Below are 22,396 nucleotides of genomic sequence, written 5' to 3' on the forward strand. Positions count from 1 at the left end.
AATCTTGTTTACTGAAATCAACACCCCTATCAGTGGGCGATTCTTCCGTAAAATGGCTGGTCTGGAGATCATTTCTGACCAGGGCTACCGCATCGATGGACGCCGTTCCTCGGAGCTTAGGAAGGTCTGTGCCCGTATGGGGGTGTTCACACAGGCCGATGGCTCGGCGTACATCGAGCAGGGAAACACCAAGGCGCTGGCCACCGTGTACGGGCCACACGAGGTATGGTAGCGTAGCAAGTGGGGAGGGGGGCTTGAGTACTGCGAGCACATGTGTGCTTTCCCTTGACTTTGGTTTTTCATGTTTGCATGCACGTGGTTAGCAGTATAACGTTATAATTCAAAACTAGTAGGCTATGGATGGTTGGTAATGAAATTTACCATCAAGGCTCCTTGGTCCTATAAGAGAAATTATTAAATTTTTGGTCCCCCTGGCAGCTTTCCCAGGTACTGCAGATGAAATTCCGGATCTGATACCTCGTGTTCTGGACAGGCTGTGGTCATGATTGATGGGATAGGTCTTGTGCTCAGAAAGAAGTTTTAGTTTAAGTTTTTGCCTACTAACAGCTTTATCAGCAGGGGCATATAATTTCCCAATTTTATACGATGGTAAATCACAAAATGTTTGGGATTTTTGCAGGAGGCTGTCAAACATCGCTGACTCTCCTTAACCTTGGCAATCTTTTGATATTTTATGACAGGTGAGGAAGGGAAGAGGCAAGATCCAACATGACAGAGCTGTTGTCAACTGTCAGTTCAGCATGGCTACCTTCAGCACCGGAGAACGGAAATCCCGGCCGAAGGGGGACCGACGATCACAGGAGATGTCCATGCACCTGCGCCAGACATTTGAAGCTGTCATAGTCACTGAGCTGTTCCCCAGGTCACAGATAGACATTTATGTACAGGTGAGGCTCCTTTGCCTATTTTGCCTGGTATGTCAATCATGCATGTATGTAAAAGACAGTAAACAAATTCTATAGCAATCTGAAATCTTCAGTGGTTTCAGTTCTGTGCAATAAGTATGTTCACATATCAAACCGCACATGTGCAAGTCAAAGGTGAGGGCACATGAGACATCAATAAAACATGTCTATGCACTTCAGCTGATTGAGACCATAGATATGTATATCTGGATATGGTCAAGACAAGAACTGTTTACAAGTCAGGGGTATTTGCCTATGTTATACCTTTTGTATCTGTGAACATGCATATTTTCAAGTTGTTAAATTTCATAGTAATGCTGCTATACCCTTACATGAAGTAATAATATATGTGTGGATAATTATGATTATAAATCATAAAGGTAATCCATGAGAATCAAAAAGTGAACATTAAAACCTTTTCAGATCCTACAAGCTGATGGAGGGAACTACTGTGCCTGTGTGAATGCAGCCACTCTGGCAGTGATAGATGCAGGTATCCCCATGAAGGACTATGTCTGTGCCTGTACAGCAGGCTTTATCCAGGACTCACCACTGTTAGACATCAGTTATGTGGAGGAGTCAGCTGGAGCTCCCTTCCTCACTGTCGCCATGATGCCCAAATCTGAACAGATTGTCCTGTTGGAGATGAACTCAAGATTACATGCAGGTTTGTCTGATACATGTACTCACCCCTATGTCGAATGAGGCATAATGTTACGTCTTTTCTAGAAGCATGCCATTGCTATGTCTTTTGATATAGATTTGGCAGCTACTAAAATCTATATACACATGGTTTCATGCCGAACCCTACTGTACAGTAAATAGTATTCTCCAATCAGACCCTATGGTAGCATAAGATTGTATCAAAAGCTGGCAGTGGAGTGAAGTCAACTGCAAATATTTTAAGATTTACAGTAGTTGTTAGATGCTGGAAACATAAATACATGTATCACATTAGGTGTGCAGTACTTGGGATTACTATGGTACATGTACATGGACATAGGCAGATAACAAGATGTGCAATGATCTTTCAAAGTGTTTCATTGAAAGGAAGGATTTAAGAGACAATATGTTAAGACATATTTCAGTTTTTGCTGCTTACTGCAAAACTGTCATAACCTTGACATCCGTTTGTCTTGCCCAGATAACATGGAGAAAGTTCTGGACCTGGCGACGCAGGGCTGTAAAGATGTGTTTGCTGTTCTGGACAGGCATGTCAGGGACCATGTCAGCGAATCACATGCACTCATGACAGCCTCCTAATGGATGACTGCTGAAGGCTGGAAGAACCAGATTTAGTTACAAGAACTATATTTGTATAACCTGTAACTCTAGATCTATTTAACACTGTTTATGCTGAAAAGTTATCAATGAAAAAAAAAAGAAATCTATTTTTGGTTCTTTCTTATTTTATAGATCTCTCTATAGCGTGTGGGGATCAAGTAGAATCAAATGTTACCTGTGTTGGTCAGTGACAAGCCTTGTGTGGTCTGTGTTTATTACTATAAAAGCCTTTTTTTATCTTAAAGGCAACCTAAGCAAAATTGGATCGTTGAAAGTAGAAATATTCTGAATAAGGCAGTCTGTATAGTATTGACATCCAATGCACCATTTTAGCACATTTACATCTTTATTTCATAAATTGAGCCATTAAAAATGGCGCAGAAGCAAGTTGCATGAGGATTCCTGCTCAAGACCTAATATCCTCGTGCGACTTGTATCTGGGCAGTTTTTAACCGCTCAAAGTATGAAATGATGATGTAAATGTGAGAATACAGTGCAGTAGATGTCAATATCATACAGATTGCCTTATTCAGAATATTTCCACGCTGTAATATTGCTTAGGATGCCTTCAGAGCTGGGATGCCTTTAAGTTTAACATGTGTCAAACATGGATAAGTTGTATGGTTTTGTATCTTGTAACGTTAGATGAGAAATTAAAATGAACAGACCAATCAAAGTGACCTTTCAATGAAAATGTTGAAAATTTGACTAGAATGATATGTGCATAGAGGTTAACCTTCATGATTCCGCGGCATGTGCAAGATAATTTCTTTTTTTGCACAAGCAACGCTGCAGAGTAAAGATGCATAGTTTAGTATTATCGCAAGGGGGCGCCGTGCAACAAAGGCAGGGATACCCACAATCCATTGGGAAGGAAAATATATCATTGTGACATACCCCCTTTTTCCCGTCACTTTTTGTGTTTGATTTAGTAATGCTACCGCAAATCGCCTATGTTCATGAACTTGACATATGAAAATATATATCTCGCTTGTTAATGCTACTATACAGATACTGCTTGTAGTGTAAACAGCAATTTATTTTTAATGCGATAAATAAACCGGGGAGTGCGTGTGTCACCAGGAACAGCGTAAATAAGTTGCCGATCCAGAAAGGTAGAATCTGCTGATGTTATGATCCTGTCGTCCTTCTAAACTCGTTTTTCTCGATCGTCATCCGCAAATATGGCACCAGAGAAGAGCTTCAAGGAAAGAAGGAGCTTCGGTAAGTCTTCATATTCTGAAATAGCGAAGTGTTAGCAAGAAAACCGGTAGAATATGGGAGATTGTCGTTCAAGGCAATCCAGCTGATTACGTCATGACGTAAACATCATGGCTGTTAGGGAAGGTTCTTTGTTGTTCTCTTGTATAACGCAGTTACTTCAGCTAAATCAATTTGTCATGCTTCAGTCGCCTCTCGTTCGGTTTTCATAATCCACTCTCCTGGTTACGATCACGTACAAAAGTCCATACAGACTGTCCATTTTGTCTAAATTCTGTGCTACGTGATCTCGATGCTGACCCAGAAAACCGAAAAGAGGCACTCGTTCTCACAAATCAATTTACTCACAAGATTAGGCTGATTGAATTGTTAATTGTGTGTCATCTTAATTACTTTAACAACCATAGCCAACGAAAAGTTTCTTGCTATGACAGTAATGATTAATTACAAATTACTACATGTTAATAATGAGTATTTTGAAGAAAAAGCAATATGGGCTGATTGAGGATGAGTCATGATCATGAGGGTTTGGGAGTGGCCTTGAAGATATTTTTGAAGTTTAAAAAGATATTTTTTAAGTTAAAACCGACTAAACTAATACTGAACCCGTGGATACACAGAGCTGAACTACATCTGTGTATCTAGCCTGGATACCGGACCCCGGCCTGATCTCAAAAACATATAGACCCCAGCCCTGACCAGTGTTTCAAAAACAACATTTTTTCAACAACAAATCTCATTAGCAGCTAGTACATTTTAAGACTAAGAGCTCCCTGTCAAACATTCTGAGTGCAGAGTCATGCTTGCAGTACTGTAAATGCATTTAAGTTCGCGGTAGCGAGAAAAAGGACTTTTCGCGGTGGTTTTAAGTTCGCCGTAGCACCATGAATTGTAGTATCTTAATGCCATGAAAAATGTTCGTGGTGGTTTTTAGTTCGCGGTGAAGCGGCAACCGCGAAAACCACGAACATTAACCCACCCCGAAAGCTTCTGCATTTACAGCACTTTGATATCACGGTTACTGTAACATGATGATATTGTTGACACAAACACCTGTCTTTGTCTTAAGCTGCAAGAGTCCGTGATGTTGAACAGATCCGATCAGAGCATGCCGACAAGATACCTGTGATCATCGAGCGCTACAGCGGGGAGAGACAGCTCCCTCTACTGGACAAGACCAAGTTCCTGGTCCCTGATCACGTCAACATGAGCGAGCTGGTTAAAATCATTAGGTAATAATAATAATAATAATAATATCGGGTGTATTTTGCAGCCAGTAGGCATACCCAAAGTGTGGGTAATGAGGCTGTTTAACGTGGTCGAGGCACCTCCTCGAGCACGGGACCCCATGACCTTGCTTAACTGTGTACGTCAGCTGATTCTTTTTCAACAACTTATAAGTGGTATCAGATGAAAGTAGTAAACATCCAGAAAGAGATTGCAAGACATCTAGAAGTTCTTCATTGTCCATTCACTTTAATACAGAGTGCATGTTCAGATATGAGTAGAGAACAGTTTTTGTACTAGAATCTATGTATATCCCGCGACAGAATTTTCTGCATAATGTCATTAGTACTAGTCTCAATTCTGCAATATAGTCAGTAATGACAGTTCCATTGACTCACAGCTTGGATGACCAGGGATATTAATGATACAACAAAAAGTCATGTATAAAGGTTCTAGAACAATCTGCCGATTGTAGGTAAGTGATTGTGTTGAGAGTGGTAGCTAAGGTTACTTGTCTCTCCCTGATTATATCTTGTTCATGACAAACCTGAATCCACCTATACGTTACTACAGGAGGAGACTACAGCTGAACCCAAACCAGGCCTTCTTCATGCTGGTTAACCAACACAACATGGTGAGTGTGTGCACGCCCATCTCCGAGGTGTACCAGAGAGAGAAGGATGAGGACGGCTTCCTCTACATCACATACGCCTCTCAGGAGACATTCGGTTGACGTACTGGAAATCCTCCAAACTTTCCCGGTGGTGTTGTTTTTGCAATGATCTCACTACTGCTTATTTATCACACAGTGAATATGTTGTCCTTGCGCACTACAGAATTGTCAGTCAATCATGAATTCAAAACTTGGTGAAAACTCCTTTATCCTCCTACTGTGAAATAAAACCTGAGAAAGTAAATGAATTTACAGTAGCTACAAGGTTTATTATGTAGTTCATATCAGTTGGAATCTATGGTCTGTAGATGTTGAATAAATCAGCTGGAATGGTTATCTAAGGACATGGCTCGTAGATAACAATAATCATGTACATTAATTTGTGTTTGGATAGGGGTGTGTAGCAAGCGCAGCCTGTTTTCTTCTTTGTTTTGCTTTTTTATTCAAGGTCCAAAACAAGGACAATTGTTTCATTGAAAGTCAAAGATTCTAATTGAACTATCTCTTTTAATAAGAGATATAATGATTATTCTTACGGTGTGATTTTTTTATATTGCAATGGATACTATTTGAAAGCATTAGTTGTGTTGAAATACACATTATAAGTTTCAAACCAATGTGAAATTTCCCAATGTATTATTTGATATTCCTGTAATTCATAGAGGTACTGTTGTATGGAGGGATGGAGGGACCAAACCCAATGTAATACCAAAAACAATACTGAAAGGAAGACAAACAGATTTACACAATATTTGATTGAATACTAGTAACTTCTGCTTGGCGTCAGGTGCACTAGTATAACTATATTGACACAGAAGCCAACTATTTTTCCCATTGCACCAAAGGCAGAGACATTTTATATTTTGTTTTTAATAGTTGTGTTCTGCCAGCACACTATTCAAGCAACTTTCTTGTCCGCACAACTGCAATGAAACAAGTAGGCCCTCTTCAGTTCAACATTACAAAATATGGTTATTCCAGTTTTCCAAGTTTTGTTCTTTGTCTAAAAGTCCAGTAGTGCAAAAATATATCATGCGTGTCGGAACAATTATGGTGAAAAAGCTGGAAAAATGATATATTGTACAGCTTAGCCGCACAGCTGAGAAACTTTATAAGGAATGGGTAGTATCATAGATAAAACATACAGGTCATGTAGACGTATGGGTGAGAAGATGATTATATATTGCATACATATATCACAAAATACCATTAAGATCACAACTGCAACAAAATATGGTACTCATAGTCAAAGCACATACAAGACTAACAACAGCAAATCAAGTGGATATGTTAAGCTATCATGTTTACTGTAATGTCTATAAGCCCTTACATGAGATCTGACCATGCCTGAGCAGGTCAAAGGAGAATTTGAAGTCAAACAAAATGCCCAGATGTTATCATGCAGATTGACAGAAGGAGGCCATGTACATTTGTACATGTATATATATCTGGACATGTATAAAGCATTTTTGAGACAAGAACTGTTTACCAGTTATTGGCCTTCACCTTTGACCTATCATCAGTGCATGTGCAGTTGGATCCATGACAGGACTTATTTATGGTACAAATGTACTATCATTATGACATCAAACTTGTGAGTAGGGAGTCAGAGATAAGATTTTATTTCATCACTTTGTACAGTAAATGGTTCACAGCATTGATAGCGTGTCTTACAGTAAAAAAGATGGCAAGTTGTAGGAAAAGTTATTATTTTGTGTATGAAGTGGTAATGCAGATGGTACTGGTACCTTCAATGACTGAGGATAAAATGTTGTTTGGCTGCATGTAGATCTGTTTAAATATTGTCAGAGAAATGCTAAGAAGTGTTCCATGTAAAAAGTGAACAGAGATCTGAAGATTTGGAATGTCACAGCCTTGGAATCAGGCAAAAACCTTTACAGTAACACTATTGTGTTCAACTTGAAAGACTGTAAAAAAAGGAGTGAACATATTTTATGTAACATTTAACAAGGCAAAGTATGTTTGATTCAGAATGGTTTATGTTGAAGCCTGTAGCTGTTTGAATATGGACAGAGATGTCTGATCTTAACCCTTTTGTAATTGTATAATCACACATGGCCTAAGAAAGAAGTGTACTTGTATTTGTCAGTGCAAGAAGTCTGTTGCTTGCAATGATGAATGAGGGGAAGCTGTATACATTTAATGTGAAGTTGACAGATTTAATACTGTAACAGCACTTCAGTGGTATGTTCATATACATAACTGTTTGTGTACATTATATCATGATGATATGTATTGGGTGTAGAATTTATAAGCAGATATATTGTCTTCATATATTAAAGTTATATCTGGTGTACACTTTCCTTGCATCATTGTTACAGATACATTTATTATTGATAGGTTAGTGAATGGTTGAGATGTTGCATTTTGTGGTAACTGCAATTCAAATGTAATTCCACACACAGTAAATCATAGCTAAAAGCTGGTAAGTTATATACAAAGATGGGTCATCAAACATTCTGTTCTGGACAGTGACTTTATTTAGATTCTCGGAACAACAGAAATCCACAACACTTCTTAATATATACAGACATGGAAAAGTTTGGACCACTTAGTACTAAAGATTCTAGCAGCAGGTGCTCAAGACCTTATCCCTGGTCACAACAAAATGTCTTAAGGATGTATGGTAAAAGAACTGCTGCGTGAGGAAAGTGAAGGGGATTGAAATAATCCACTAACATTTCCTTTTTGGCAATGCTTCAGGGGCAGAGCCAACAGTATATTTTGCTTGGCATGGAAATCCTACTTGGCAATATGTGGATGGTTTTGATGCATGACATCTTTTGTACCGTCTTCATGTCGGTAGGAAGCAGTGTATTGCTGAGGTGGTTCAGACACCTTTCAAAAATAGTATATGTCTATGAGGACGGAATAGCTTATCGTGTGCATTGTGTCATACAAGCTACTGTTAAAAATACCACACCTCAATATGTGATATATGTGAAAGCAAAATAAGTACTGTATAAACAGCAAGGCAATCCTAATCATTGACTGATATACAGATCTGATGCTGGATTCTATAAAATCCTATTTAAAATGTACATATCCAACAGCAAAGGGAACTTTTCAATACTTCGGTCCCTGCTTCATCTTAAAACTGCAGTATGTGATATTATTAAAAGTAAATGGTGGTCCAACATTTTAAATGTTTAAATTCAAAACAATTGCTCATATTGGTTTTATAGTTAGAATTCTTTATCCACAAATGAAATGTTTTGCAATCCCCTACCCACTCTAGAGTACAATCATGGTACAGCCCTGAATCACGTGGGTGCAGCGACCAGCCCAGCCGGCCCCTGTCCCAAGGCTTGCCCCCCTACTGTACTCTCAAGTGGTTTGAACCCAAGCTCTTCCGTCGGGACGCCGAACGCTCGTAGCTTGGCCTCGTATGTTCGCAACAGATCATTGTGAGCCTGTGAAAGAAACAAAGAACATATCAAGATACAGAACTATGCAACATATTGAGTTAAATACACTGAAATTAAGATATTGACGATAGCGTATGGAATGTATGGCATTTTGTTACAGGGTAAAAAACAGATGACTGTTTTCCAAAAGAGTACAAACAATAAGAATAAAGTGAAAAGCCTACAGTTACAGCTTTCAAAAGGAGACAGCTTTGCAGTAGTACAGTAAATCTTGACACTTGCAGTGGTTTTATTTTCATGGCTTTTGTGGTGACCTCTACCCCAAAAATTCATCACACCATGAATATGTCTTCCTTGTATGACTACAGTAATACAGAATTGTTTTCACTGAATTTAAAGTGCTGCAAAAGTAAATTGATTTGGACCATTGCTACAACAGGTGAAAACAATAGAGCGTACTGACCTTGCAGACGCGTGCCAGCTCGTACTGAAGATCCTTGATGGCGCTGTTCTTGGAGTCCAGAACGTCCTCCAGTTTCCTGGTCACCACGGTCAGCGCGGTCGGGTCCAGGTTGGACGCAGACAGGACCTCGTTCAGCTGTGCCTCCTTCTTCTCAAGAGTGTCGGCCAGGGCACCAAGCTTCTTCTCCAGGAGCAGGTTCTTGAAGTTGGACTTCTGCTGCACCTCGTGGATGGCCTTCACAAACTTACCATACAGCTCATCTCGCTCACCCTCAACCTGGTATTGGAATAAGATGGCATCTCTGTTAGTAAATAAAACTTGCGAACAAGCTCTAAGTGAGAAGCCCACAGTGACCTTACTGTCTGCATGTAGCCATGAGTCATCCTGGCTGTCAAATACAACATCATTGAACAACATATGTACACCAAATGGCTGCAATATCTCTGATTGTACACAGGCAACCAGGTGAAATCAACTGTACAATAAATACAGTACCTGTCATCCTGGCTTTAAGTTTGGATTCACATGACACAATAACAAAGTTAAGGTTGAACCGTTAAAGATAATTGAAAACAATAGTTACCTTTGCAAATCTTTGCTTCAGCACCTCATGTTCCCATTCTAGTGCCTTCATCTCCTCATCCATGACTCTCAGTCTTGCCTTGGCACTCTGCATGGCAGGAAACAAAAATATCATCAGTACACCACTCGGTTTGAAAAATGTACATGATAGTGTCCCTCCTTATATATTGTTCTTTATTATCCACACTGTTCCAGATAGAAACATTATCAAATCTGTAGTTAAAATAGATGTCTAATATACTCACTGCGAGTGAAGCCTTGTCTTTGTCATAGTTGGCCAGTTGTTTGCGTAGGTCTTCCACCTCGTCCCGTGCTCTCTGCAGAGGTTCTGTGAGTCGCTTGTTCTCCGCCATGATTTCGTTCATCTGTTTTTCCATCCTCTCTTCCTTCTTCTTCATCTCCTCAACTTGCTCCTGTTGGAATCATAGAAAGACTCCATGGTTAGAAAAGAACCAGATAAAAAAGACACTAGACAAATCAAATAGGAGACATACTTACACCAACTACTAAGTGCCATTTCAATTTGGAATCACATCAAGACAAACACTCACATCAAGACAAACAAATGTACCAATGTAACTGATTACAATACCTCCATTTTTAACAAGCTCCATATTAGTTATTACACAGTTTTTAAGAACATGATTAAAAATCTTAATCACACATGCTATGGTTAATCAACAGTACCAGTAACATGAATACACTTAGAGGAAGGTCTGACCTTGAGTGAGTTGATGAGAGCCAAGTTGTTCAGCGTGATATCGTTGTAGTAGTTCTTGATATCACTGAAGGCCTTCTCATGGTTCTTCATGAGTGTGTTGATTTGTCCGTTCTTCCTCTCCTCGATCTCATGAATCTCTGTTTTTCTCCTGAGTTCCAGCTCCTCTCGTAACATCCGCATCTTCTTCTCATACTTGGCTTCGATCTCCCGAGCCTCTCGTTCAAAGTCTTGTCTTAGTTCTGTGATGGCCTCATCGTGTTTCTGAGTAAACAAGAATAAAAGCATTCAGTTTTGTACCATAAGAGTTTTCTCACTAATGGTTCTAACTGCACATGTGCAGCAAAATGCATGGTTTGTATTATGTTAAAGAAGGTATCTAACTTGGAAACAGTCGCAGTCGAGACCAGGCTTAATACATCACCAGTGTTTTACTTATTATGTTTCAAGGGCCTTCATCTTGACATATTATCACATAATTCATATTGCTTTCCATTTGGAACAATGAATCCTTAAATTTCTTCTATCTCATACAACACATAAAAGTTACTGATAAAATGAATGAATGAACTGATAATCTCACATTCCTTTGTTTAAATTTAAGTTTTTAAAGGACAATAATGTAACTTACAATTTTCAAGTTCTTGATGATGTCTTCATGTGCAAGCTCCTGTTCCTTTAACTCCACCTTCAGGGAGCGTTTTTCCGAGCGCAGGTCTCCCTCGTTACCCCGATGGTCGTCCTGGGCCAGTTTCAGGGCGACTGCGCTCTCTGCCTTCAGCTCGGAGATGTTGTTCTGGTGTTCATACAGGAGATGCTTCACCTTCTGTTTGTAAACCTGTAGAAAAAGCAAGGATGATGTTGTACTCAGTTGTGTCTTTTTAGTTGAACGTCAGATTGCCCAGAAGTCAACAATGGAGTGCCGGGTAGTGTTAAGATTAAATCTCACTTATAGCACCCTGCCCAACATCTGGTGGGGAGTGGCCAGTTACACCCCCGGACAGCAGAGTATGTGTTACACAGACTAGTTAGTGTTCACTGCCCTAGTTTTGCCAACACCCCATGAATACGACACTTCAATGAAATTGTCCCCAAAACCTCTCACAATACCAAGTCAAAAAGTCCTCCTGAATTTATCAAGCAATAAGCATTTCCAGGATCCCCCCAAGCAGACCCTCCAAAAGCAGCATCCATACCTTGATCTCCACTTGATGCCTCTCCTCTGCATCCTCCATCTCCCTGTCCTTGTTCCTCAGCTCGGCCTTCTTCTCCTCAAACTGCCTCTTGGTGATCTCCCAGAAGGTGTTGACTTTGTCTCGCTCCAGCTGGAAGTAGTTTCTCTCCTCCCGCTCTCGGTCCAACTCCTCTCGTAATCTCACAATGTGTTCCTCAAGCTGAGAACAAAAATTCCTCAGCATTAGCAAGGAACCTTATGGGTTGAAAATGTCAGAAATTGTGCCATAGTACAAAGAATGAAATATCTGTCCCACAAGAAACACAATACTAAACAACATACCTGTTCCTTGGTCATCTCCTCTGTAGAGATTCCATCTACAACGGTTGGGGTCTTGGCCTTTGCGGACTTCTTCTTGCCCGACTTCTTCTTTCCCTTCTTCTTCTTGGGCGGCTAAGATGAAAATAACAATTTGTAATCTGTTAATTATAAATTACAATGTATAGTCATTTTATATAGATACCAGTTACATTTATCTATCATTTCAAAATTTTGTGAGTTGTGAAAGATTTCTTAATTGTCGTTTCGACATAAGATTGCTTCTCCTATGACCCAAACGTTACTGTAGGGTTAGAAAAATAGTGTTAGCAACAGAAACACATAATTCGCCCCCTCCCATCTTTCAACCTCAGAAAGAAGAAAACTTCTGCTGCCATAAAAATATCATAGAAAGCAAAAGTTCAACAAAAAGGTAAATCCTTATTCATCCTTACACATTTAAAATTCCTTCTGAAATGTCTAAGTCGGGAATACGTACCATTTTGGCGTGTTTTGTAGCTCGACAGTAACAGCAAAACGACTAACACCAAACACACCGGACCTCTGTCCTGCGTGACGTAAACGACTTTGTGTTGGCAACGCGGGAGTTAGTAACAGAATATACCAAACGGAAAACTATAGGGGTGTTTAGGTATGAAATAGGTTTTTATACAAACATCATTGTATACAATCATCTATTCTTTAACAGAAAATGATAAATATTATATCAATTAGTAAATAATCGATATAATTTATATCAATTAATGTAATGATTATTATGTCTGGTACATATTAAGAAACTTTACATCCTATCAATTATATAATAATAGAATCGTCTGCTGAACAGTCATTGGCTGTCGGAGAGTTTAAAGGTTAGAGGTCGCGTGGCAACCTTGGGCGAGAACATTTTGTTTCAAGCGTTGTACCGTCTGTCTCATAACTTGAAGTTGTATTTCTTACAGGATTAGAGGGGTTACATCAAAAGGTTTGCGCTTCAATTGTCATTCTACTTAATTTATGAGTCACAGTTCGACCTTTTCACCTTTATTGTGCCTCTAAATGTCGTTAGATAGGAGTTAGTTTCGATGGACTTCACACGAATTTCTCAGTTCCGCTTTTGTGTTTGTTGAGGGGTGTTTTTTTGAATATGTATCTACGAAAAGACTTGTATAAGTTGTATATATGAAAAGTGTTACCCCTCAGATATGATTAAGATTTTTATGTATTTAGTTATCTATAAACTCCGTATCTACGTGGAATTCTGTATCGAACAGTATATTGTATTCAGTGATAACATATTGTACTCCCTCTAAGAGAAATAGCATGATCCAAACCTGCTCGTTTCGGAGCTATGTAAGGGGAATCCCCTAGCCCGGGACTTTCCGTGGTGCGACATTTACCATGAAATTTTCCTACTTTTCCTTCGTTTCCTGTAGGCACGTATAAGGTTCCTTCCTCGTCTTTGTATCAGACTTACAGGGCAGAAGATTCTTCAATTCACAAGGCAAGTTTTGTAGTGTCTGAAGAGACGCATAGGCACACCAAGTTATGACCTCATCCACATTAGGATATGAGTCATGTGACCACGCCAGGTGTAAAGTTTGTTGTTGCTGTCCAACATGTATAAGAGATATTTGCTAAATTTTGTGGGATAACTCATTGTTTTCCAAAATAGCAGCAGAAACCACGTTTGTTGTGATTCAACATTGAACCTCAGACATTACATCATTGAATTTGCTCACTGAACATAAAGTTATAACGTTATTTTCTTAGTTAACGTCACATCAGGCCTATAACCTCAATGGTTGCATCGACCATTGCTTGATTAGAGCATTCACCAAACGCATTGACATACTTCGGTCAAAGGCATTCTTGATTGTATATGACAATTAATTTTATACATCATCACTGAATCTATTAAGTTAACTTGATATATATGAGGAAAAAAAGAGGAACCTTTACTCAAGGTCAAGCTGATGTGTGGAAATCCCCTTAGTCATCGGAAAGTTGTACATACATGTACTTTAAACAGCCATGTCATCTGAATAATGCAGACAGTATCTACCGCAAGCTGGGACGAGTTACTAACTGGATTTACTTCTGACTCATTGCAGGTTTCACCAGTTGACATCATGATGACACACTTCATATGCGGTAAAGTGATTGTACATGTCCCCAGAGAGGGTCTCAATGAGAAAAGCACGGGTCTTGGCAATGTCACGGACTGCTTTTTGTTGCGTTTTTCCCATGACAAATTGAACTGAAGTACCCAAATCATAAACATGGACACAACAAATCGTAAGAAGGAGGACCTGCGTCGTGCCGTGCAGAAACGGTACCAGCATCTCATCCACGAGGAGGCCACAGGAGGAGCGAACAACAGCGCTCATGTGGCCAAGTATGGAGTCTCTCTGAGACAGGACCTGCTCAGGCTGGCTAAGGAGTATCTGGCCTGTATTGAGCACAAGGAAAAATTTATCTTAGTTCCATTTGGTGACTTGGTTATTCCAGCACTAGCTTACTTTGAAGAAGAGAAAGTGGGATTCAAGAAGATTGCTGAAGTGTTCAGGAAGCTTGAACAATTTGGGACAAATCTGATACTCTATCCCTGGCGTCAAGAGTTTAAGAAAATTAAGGTAGGTAACTTTAACATTACATAGTATTTGTAGGTTTATGGTTCTAGATGAGCATGTGCAGCAACATTGTGGACAATATCATCATCAGATATGTCAAAGTTTAAGGTCCCTGTGACAAAGAAAAACATGTCAAGACATGTACTTAACATGGTCTAAGTAAGGGGTCTTCACCTTTTCATTTCATTTCATTTATTTTGCTTTGAGGTATTTCACAACATCTGTTCTGATAATGGATAAAAGTCAGAAGCACTGCATGCAAAGCTTTTATCACTCCTTGGCAGTATATTTTTTTTACTTAATCATTGATTTGGTTGGTTTATTGATTGCTTGTTGATCTGTATTGGATACATGCAATGTCAACTTCACAACCTTTGTACTTATTGTTTCAGACCTACACAGCAGTGTACTGGTGCCAGGTCAATGCTGTGCTGCCCCAGGCAGCTGAGACTGTGTTGGCACTGCTGGGATACAGCAAGAAAAATAATGTTTTTGTTCTACAGAGGGTGCCTCCAGAGGAAAAGGTTTGAAAATAGAATGTTTGTTGTCTATTTATATACTACAAGTTCATGTTTGGCTTTAAGCAATTTGTTGGTTGGCTGAAGTTAAAAATGTTAGAGAAATAAGACTGTCAGAAAGAAAATAACTTGCATGCAGATTCATAAAATTCAAAAATTGCCTAAGCCCAGACAGATTGAGAAGTACATGTATTAAAATCAAGGAAGCAATATTCTATTTTGAGACGACCTCAACAAGATTTGTTCAACTTTAGAGCTCAAACATATGTTCCATATTTTAATGCAGGTATTTGTTCCTCAAGTTCTGCAAATATTTTAATCAGATCCACTTTTTCCAAACAGTTGCTGACTGTAGCAGTAGACCTTTTCCTGTGCCAAGCTGAGAGTCTGGTCATGGAGGATGTGTACAATGAGATAAGCAGCAAAGGTTTCTTACCCAGGCAGGTGGTGCAGGCAAGAGAGCTCATGGTATGCGTTATACAAACATTTTACCTTTGCCAAAAAGGTTATGTTTTTGATAGTGTTACAGTTTGGTGTATGTGCATTCATGATTGCATGTATGCGGTTGAACAGCACACCTTAAGAAGCTATGGATGGATTGTCAAGAAATTTGATATGAGGGTCTGCATGCTCTTTTACGTAAGGCGTAGGCAGCCAATTTTATTTCCCGTAATTCGTAGGGAAAACCATCTTATCTACGTAATTCGTAGCGAGGCGACCAAATTTAGCGTAATTGCCTTCCTTGATTTAGCGTAATACGTAGGGGGTTCTTTTAAATTCAGCGTAAATCGTTGTCGGAACTCCCCATGCAGACCCTCTGATATGGTTAACCTAGGTCTTACCCTATGAAAGAAGTATTAGATTTTGGCACCCATGGCATCTTTCCTTGGTACTGAAGCAGAACTTCCAGTTTTGCATCTCACAAATAACAAATATAACCTATACTGAAGCATGGGAAATGTTCATATGGGAACTAGGAGAACAGCACAGAAGGAAAACAAGCAATACTGGTACATGTTATTATATAATCTAACAAATGTGAATGTTGCAAAGTCACAATACTCAAATCATCCCACATATTACGTAGTACGTGTGCATTATAGAAGAAAAATTGATTTTTCACTGTTTCTTTAAATTCTGCAGGTTGGGGATCGTATTGAATGTGCAAATTTCATGAAGAAGCAGATGAGGGCAGACGGCTCACCACAGTTGTCAAAAGTCAGGGGAGAAAGCCTCAAGGTCACACACGACATCTCAGGCAGCAGCGGCAGACACAGGGACAGCGAAGTAGCCACAAGAGAAAAGTCAGACAGAAGTAGTAGCCGCGATATTCCCCAGTCAAAGACTGTTCCGTCAAGAACTCGAGGATCTACCAAGAGTGTGTATACAGGCACCTCTGGGTATTCTAGTTTGGGATCAAGAGCCCAGGGGTCAACGACACTAAGTCATCTGGAAAAGAGAGATGGAGAGAAACCGGGAAGCTGGGATGACAAATGGACAACAAAACGTGACTTGGGGGTGGACGGAGCCGAAGATTTCATGAATGAGACACAGATTAGACAGTCCTTTGACATCAGGTACCCTCCGGATGACATCCACGGTCTCCCAACAACTCATGATGAACACATCATGGCCAGTATGGCTGAGATCTTTGGGCCGGAAGACGAAGAAAGTCAGGGACAGACAAGCAAGACGATGCACGTCATGCCAGATAAAACAGGAAATGTACCGTACAGAGCAGAGCTGTACAAGTCTGACTACAACAGATATCTGCTAGATGTAGCCAGCTCAAGCAAAGGTCACACAGCAGGTTCAGTGCCACAGCCTCCCCCTGTACACTACCCCCCACATGGGATAGCTGTGAGCCCCCCTCCCCACACCCGCCCCCTAGGAGGGGACTTACTTCATGACCTTCAAACTGACAACATCAGGGGTTATGAGGTTACGCCAATGTCGAATCAGCTAAACCGTTTCCCAGCTGGGCTCCCGGGATTACCTGATGGGGAAACAGCATGGCTGCCCAGGGAAAGCAGCTGGCAAACAAAGGACATGTTGTCATCGTCTAGACCATATCAAGGTCGGGAAGCTTCTGTCCACCCTGTGCCAGGAAAAACAGCTGAAGACGTAGCAGACGGTCTTGGACAACCAAGGAGACGGAGCAGTCTGTACGACAATGTAGATGGCCAAGAAGGTGCAACAACAGGCCTTCCCTCTTCAAATGGCAAAACAAGTCCTCAGTTGGTTCTCAATCATGTGAAGTCTTCCAGCCCTGACAAGATTCAAAGCAGGCCAAAAAACAGCCATTGGACTTGTTGGTATTGTAATGCAAGCAATGAGCTCACTACCCATCTGTGTGTGCGATGTGGCACGAACAACGTAGGCGGTCAAAGCAACAGCAGTTCCAGGCAGAATGTAAAACAGGGGCAAGGAAGGAACTGGTCCTGCTATTTCTGCACTACGATCAACTCCGCAAGCAGCATTGTTTGTGTGGAGTGCGGGAAAAGCCGATTTCCCGGAGCAGAAGCTCAACCTTTGAATATCGGTGGTCGCCAGTGTCAAGCCTGCACTTTTGTGAATCACCCGTCTGCAACTAAATGCTCAGTATGCAATGAGCTGCTAACATCTGCATCTGGCACCTGCATTTAAAACTTCAAGATATGTGACTCAGCCATAGAGGATTTAAGAATATCTAGCGTCTTTTTTTTATAATTTTGATATTTCAGTATACCTAATCATAATGCTAAAAGTATAGCATTACACTCAGATTATTGTCTGAAAAACTAATGATGCAAGAAATGTGTAAAGGAGATTGGCAGTATACAGAAGACTAAAAGCCCAATATAGAGGATGATGAAGAAAGTATCTTAATTTCAAAAAAGCTGTCAAACTCTTATCAGAAGCAATGACTATTAGTTTCCTGCTGTTTGGTTATGATGTGCATGTGGGTCTTTCTTTTCTAATTCAAGAGCCCCAACATTAGAATTTTTGTGACACTAGATTATACTTTTTATGTTATGGGGACACTTAATGGATCTTATATCTTTATTATTTTAAATATTATTGCTTCACCCTCATTTCCTTCTATCATGAAAGGTAAACGTTGACTAACTTTGTGCTACGTACTGAAACGGCATTCAGCTCTTCCCATAAGATAAGTTTCGTGATGACACTAAACAGCTTTGTTTAGAATAATTCATCTTTCTGCCAATGTGCTGAGTACAAACATTTCTAGATTAAAGTTAAAAGATTCTAAGGCCCAGTAACACGTCGCTTATTGCTTTGTAAGTTTCTATGCAAATCACACAAGACTTGAGAACAGCTTCAAAGCTGCTGCTATTAATCCTGCAAATGTAGAAAAAAGCTGTTGATGACTGTTTCAGAAAGAACAAAAATTCAATGTAACGATTATGCTTTATTTCTAGAAAATAGATTAGAAATTGACATATGACCCAAGTAATTCTCTGGAGAATCTGATTGGGATGGTTCAGAACATTGTGGTAATCCCCATTAGTTTGGCTTCTGAAATTCTTTACTTATAATGATAATAATAACAGCCTCTTTTAGGGAATGACAGCTTGAAAGCTTCAGTTCAATTTTTGGGAGGTAGGAAGAAAAGATTAAAGGTGGTAATTTGAGGTCACACTATATGTATTGTAGAACAAATACATTTTGTTAACATCAAAATATTGATGAAAATACTGCAGCTGAAGAATACATGTGCATAATTATTTGTAATCACATTGTCTAGCCTGGCAGAGTTTTGTTTTTTGGCACAACACAGGAGGATTGCGAAATAAAATAAGTAATAAATTAATTCAGCATTTCAACTCATCATTGTGCTTTATTATGCCCTAGGGTGTAAGATAGCTGCATTCATACAGGGTGCATGCAGTATATTGTGATTTCAGGTACATATATTTTGTAGGTACATGTCCCATCAAACTCATTGAGCACAGGCGTACAAAACCATTTTAAAAAAAAATCAGTGGACCAGATTTTCAATCGATTGGAAAATGAAAAGATTGCATTAGCAGGCTTCCACATGTTTGGGGGATTACTGGTCCAATGAAATAATGAGTTAAGTGGAGTAGAGTTTATAGTTAATTTCTACCAAATTTCCAGAGGCAAACTTGGTCTCAATATGACCACTTTTAGTCTCCCTCGTAAGTTTCAGTCCCCAGTCACGTCAAAGACAACGGCATGTCTCTTGCAGCTGCTACCACCTGGAGTTGATGCAGGTTTTCACCGACAAACCTGTACCTGATTCTCTGGGCCTGAATTTTCTGTACCCCTTCACACCCCTAATTTAGACAGTCACATTCTTTGTTGCATCGCATATCAGAAATCATGCAACCACCCCGACATTCGTTGCATTACTCATTCTATCTTCAGTATACATCCCAGATGGCATCATCTTAGTCACAGCTCACACAACATACCAGCAGTTACATTCCTCTGGGTCTTAGCTTTCATTCCCAGACAAACACCAGATCAGTATATGGTAAGAGGAAGTTAACTTTAATACCAGTCCCCATTCAAGGAAAACATTGTTGAAACTGGTGTCAAGTAGTACACCATCTATAAACATTGCTATTACCAATTTAGAGGAGTGGTGAGACAACAAGAATCCATTCATAATCATTATCAGTAAAGATAGCAAAAAGATGAATGAAAAATCTAAGCAACATTCACTTAATGGCTTTCTTTGTTTTAGTTGCTTTTTAAAAAAGGAGGTACTTCTCACTGCTAGTAATACTAGAACTCTTGCTTCATCTAAAATAAGTATACAATGTATACTACATGTACTTTCAGTAACATAACATGTAAATGAAGTCACCTAGACTTAGTTTACCATGATAACTTTTGCAGCTACCAGCACCCCAAAAGTATCTTATATGATTATGTAGAAACAAGTTCATAACTTTCCTTGTGCCAAGTGCACATTCATCTGATTCATAACATATTCATGACTCAGTGGTCATTGTAACATCCTGCAGCTGTGGTATTTCCTCTACCATGAAGACCCTCTCCGCTGCAGAGTCCCTGCTGATGGATGTCAGGCACCCATCCACAGGCCTCAGCTCCTGTCCCAATACTGCCTGTAACTCATAACCCTGCAGGGAATAACAGTAACATTTTAAGGTAAAATTTGATGAAGCCAGCAGGACATTACTGGAAATGAAAAACTGACAAGGGTCTACATGGGGGATCTTAACAAAACGTGTTGGTGAATTTAGAAGGTTTGGCATCACTTATGGAAGACCATCAACACTTGATGAAAAATTAACTTGTTATTGCGGTAGGTTTTTTTAAAGTTAATTGCAATTGGGTTTTTCCTTTGAGTTCAAGGGATGTCTGGCCAAACTAGTCCGGGAACAAAGGCACAACCAGACACTTTAGACTTTTTGGCAATCTGATATTCAAATTGAGAACACACATTATGGTTTGTGAATTTGATTTGTGAAACGCGGGCAATCTTGTCTTCACCACGTATCACTATGCCACAACATCAGCGCGTCACAAAATATGATAATCATGTCTGTACTACATGTACAACTAGTGATGTTACTAGTACCTCATCATCAGCCTGTTGGTTTGACAGTAGCTGCTGAATACTATCCTGTAACAGCTGACAAACAGAGAAGACATTGCAACATTATGATGAAATATTGGCAACAATATCATTTCTTACCAACAATATGCGCTTCACATTCATGTGCAGAATACTTACATTACAAACTGACATAGATTGACAATTTCACATAGTTTATGTCAAATTTCCCATGCAGAACTGACATTGGGTGTCTTCATGCACCAGTTTGATACTAGTACACAGGTACATGTGTGTTAAAGTGCTGATTTGAAAAGTGAAAGTTCAGACTTTCTTACCAAGTATTGTACACATTAGTTTAGTTATTCTCAAACAATCGCAGAATGATGCTATGTGTATTTGCTTTGTCAACATTACTTAGAATCTAGACTAAATGTATGAAAGTTGTTATTAAGTCAATATATACCTTAATTTTGACAATACCAGACTTTTCCAGAGATGGACAGTCCACGTACACCTCAAGGCTCATTCTGGTCAGTGGTTCAGTGACAGTCTTATCACAAGTTGGACACTGGAGTAAGCTGTCAAAAGAGAGGAGAATTTTACAGATACTTTTACACTATTACAGATCTTCAGATACAGACACATTCAGAAAAGGGACCGCTGCCTTAAAGCACAACAGGACGTGTATAGAATTTTCATCCTCAATGTTTATTCATTTCATCTCAAAAAACTTGGATTGCCCTTCAGCTTACAAATTTAAACATGATTTCCAAACGGGAAAGATTCAGTCAGGACGAAAAGATATGATTTTACTATGTCAAAATAGAATTGTTATCCATAAAACTAAGTCTAAGGTGTTCTAAGGTCAAAATCAATAAAGCTCAAGGGTTGAAGTAGAGGGCAGAAGTTAACAAACTATATGAAGCATGCATCTCAAGCCCAGGCCACTTTAAATTGTTAGGGCTGATACATGCCTTTTGTCAGTGTAAAAGTAAAAGTAAAAGTAAACCTTTATCATTATACCTTCCTTGTTCGATGAGTCTGTTGTTACCACAGGTGTCACACTCTGGCCATGAGAAGGCTGTCTCCTCATCCACACTGAGTACCTGACCTGGATAGTACAGAAGCAATATAAAAGAACTTATGACAGATTTTATGACACATAAACTCTTTGAAGAATTGATAAAGTGTTCTGCAGGACATCTGGCACATTGCATTGAGAGTGTGCTTTCTACAGTCGGGCTGGTACTTCAGGTGAGATGGTCATGTACTAGCAATATTCTGTTAAAAGTTTACATTACCTTGAACCTGTACCAGACTGTGGAGGTTAGCAGAGGAGGTGACGACTTGTAGTCCAGGAGTCACAGCTGTAGCCAGACTGTTCCATACATGTGGAGGGGTGACCCTCTGCCACCACTCTGTAACAACACCCTCTGGACAGGCCTGGTGTAGAACACTACAGACATCTGCAGTTAACACTCGACCTGTGGACACAGGGCACATGCATTGTTCAATTGTAAAGTCACATTGTACAGTTCTTGTTATCTTCATGAAAACAGTGGTATTGTTTTCAGTGTTCCTTTAACTAAAAATGTTATCTTGTCTATTAGACTTCTGACAGTCAAATGTATGTGACCATGACAAAATAGAGTTGAAATTTATATGAAAAAACTAGAAAGGCCGACATTTGCTTTAGAGCAAATACAGCATATTTCA

The 22,396-nt window shown here is 39.6% G+C and overlaps 5 protein-coding genes across 6 annotated transcripts in view; 3 read left to right on the forward strand and 2 right to left on the reverse strand.

The window, feature by feature from the left end:
• Positions 1–11: 11 nt before the first annotated feature.
• LOC118417027 (exosome complex component RRP41-like) lies at positions 12–2,313 on the forward strand. The gene is made up of 4 exons (XM_035822374.1): positions 12–223; positions 702–908; positions 1,350–1,593; positions 2,071–2,313. The coding sequence occupies exons 1-4, from the start codon at positions 53–55 to the stop codon at positions 2,187–2,189; spliced, it is 741 nt and encodes a 246-aa protein (XP_035678267.1). The 5' UTR covers positions 12–52; the 3' UTR covers positions 2,190–2,313.
• Positions 2,314–3,117: 804 nt separating this feature from the next.
• LOC118417029 (microtubule-associated proteins 1A/1B light chain 3A-like) lies at positions 3,118–5,675 on the forward strand. The gene is made up of 3 exons (XM_035822375.1): positions 3,118–3,434; positions 4,501–4,663; positions 5,232–5,675. The coding sequence occupies exons 1-3, from the start codon at positions 3,395–3,397 to the stop codon at positions 5,389–5,391; spliced, it is 363 nt and encodes a 120-aa protein (XP_035678268.1). The 5' UTR covers positions 3,118–3,394; the 3' UTR covers positions 5,392–5,675.
• A 2,139-nt stretch (positions 5,676–7,814) lies between these two features.
• On the reverse strand, positions 7,815–12,620 carry LOC118417026 (dynein regulatory complex subunit 4-like). The gene is made up of 9 exons (XM_035822373.1): positions 12,475–12,620; positions 12,000–12,110; positions 11,680–11,877; positions 11,115–11,321; positions 10,487–10,747; positions 10,011–10,178; positions 9,767–9,853; positions 9,184–9,459; positions 7,815–8,765 (listed from the first exon to the last, which is right to left on the reverse strand). The coding sequence occupies exons 1-9, from the start codon at positions 12,475–12,477 to the stop codon at positions 8,616–8,618; spliced, it is 1,461 nt and encodes a 486-aa protein (XP_035678266.1). The 5' UTR covers positions 12,478–12,620; the 3' UTR covers positions 7,815–8,615.
• A 195-nt stretch (positions 12,621–12,815) lies between these two features.
• Positions 12,816–18,940, forward strand: LOC118417628. 2 transcript variants are annotated; one of them, XR_004831374.1, is made up of 7 exons: positions 12,816–12,960; positions 13,412–13,479; positions 14,090–14,611; positions 15,001–15,132; positions 15,469–15,594; positions 16,270–18,225; positions 18,265–18,940. XR_004831374.1 is itself a non-coding variant. In XM_035823241.1 (6 exons), the coding sequence occupies exons 3-6, from the start codon at positions 14,258–14,260 to the stop codon at positions 17,770–17,772; spliced, it is 2,115 nt and encodes a 704-aa protein (XP_035679134.1). In that variant the 5' UTR covers positions 12,816–12,960; positions 13,412–13,479; positions 14,090–14,257; the 3' UTR covers positions 17,773–18,940. The 2 variants fall into 2 exon arrangements, 1 of the variants encoding a protein (XP_035679134.1); XM_035823241.1 differs by having other exon boundaries at positions 16,270–18,940.
• A 487-nt stretch (positions 18,941–19,427) lies between these two features.
• Positions 19,428–22,396, reverse strand: part of LOC118418103 (DNA repair-scaffolding protein-like) — a 13,819-nt gene continuing 10,850 nt past the window's right edge. The window contains exons 17-21 of the mRNA XM_035823933.1: positions 21,982–22,164; positions 21,704–21,791; positions 21,144–21,258; positions 20,702–20,755; positions 19,428–20,240 (exon numbers count right to left, since the gene is read on the reverse strand). Of these exons, the coding sequence (XP_035679826.1) occupies positions 20,091–20,240; positions 20,702–20,755; positions 21,144–21,258; positions 21,704–21,791; positions 21,982–22,164 (590 nt within the window). The 3' untranslated portion in view covers positions 19,428–20,090. The remainder of the gene's footprint in view (positions 20,241–20,701; positions 20,756–21,143; positions 21,259–21,703; positions 21,792–21,981; positions 22,165–22,396) is intronic.

Source organism: Branchiostoma floridae, chromosome 6 (genome assembly GCF_000003815.2).
Source record: "Branchiostoma floridae strain S238N-H82 chromosome 6, Bfl_VNyyK, whole genome shotgun sequence".
Taxonomy (NCBI): Eukaryota; Metazoa; Chordata; class Leptocardii; order Amphioxiformes; family Branchiostomatidae; genus Branchiostoma; species Branchiostoma floridae.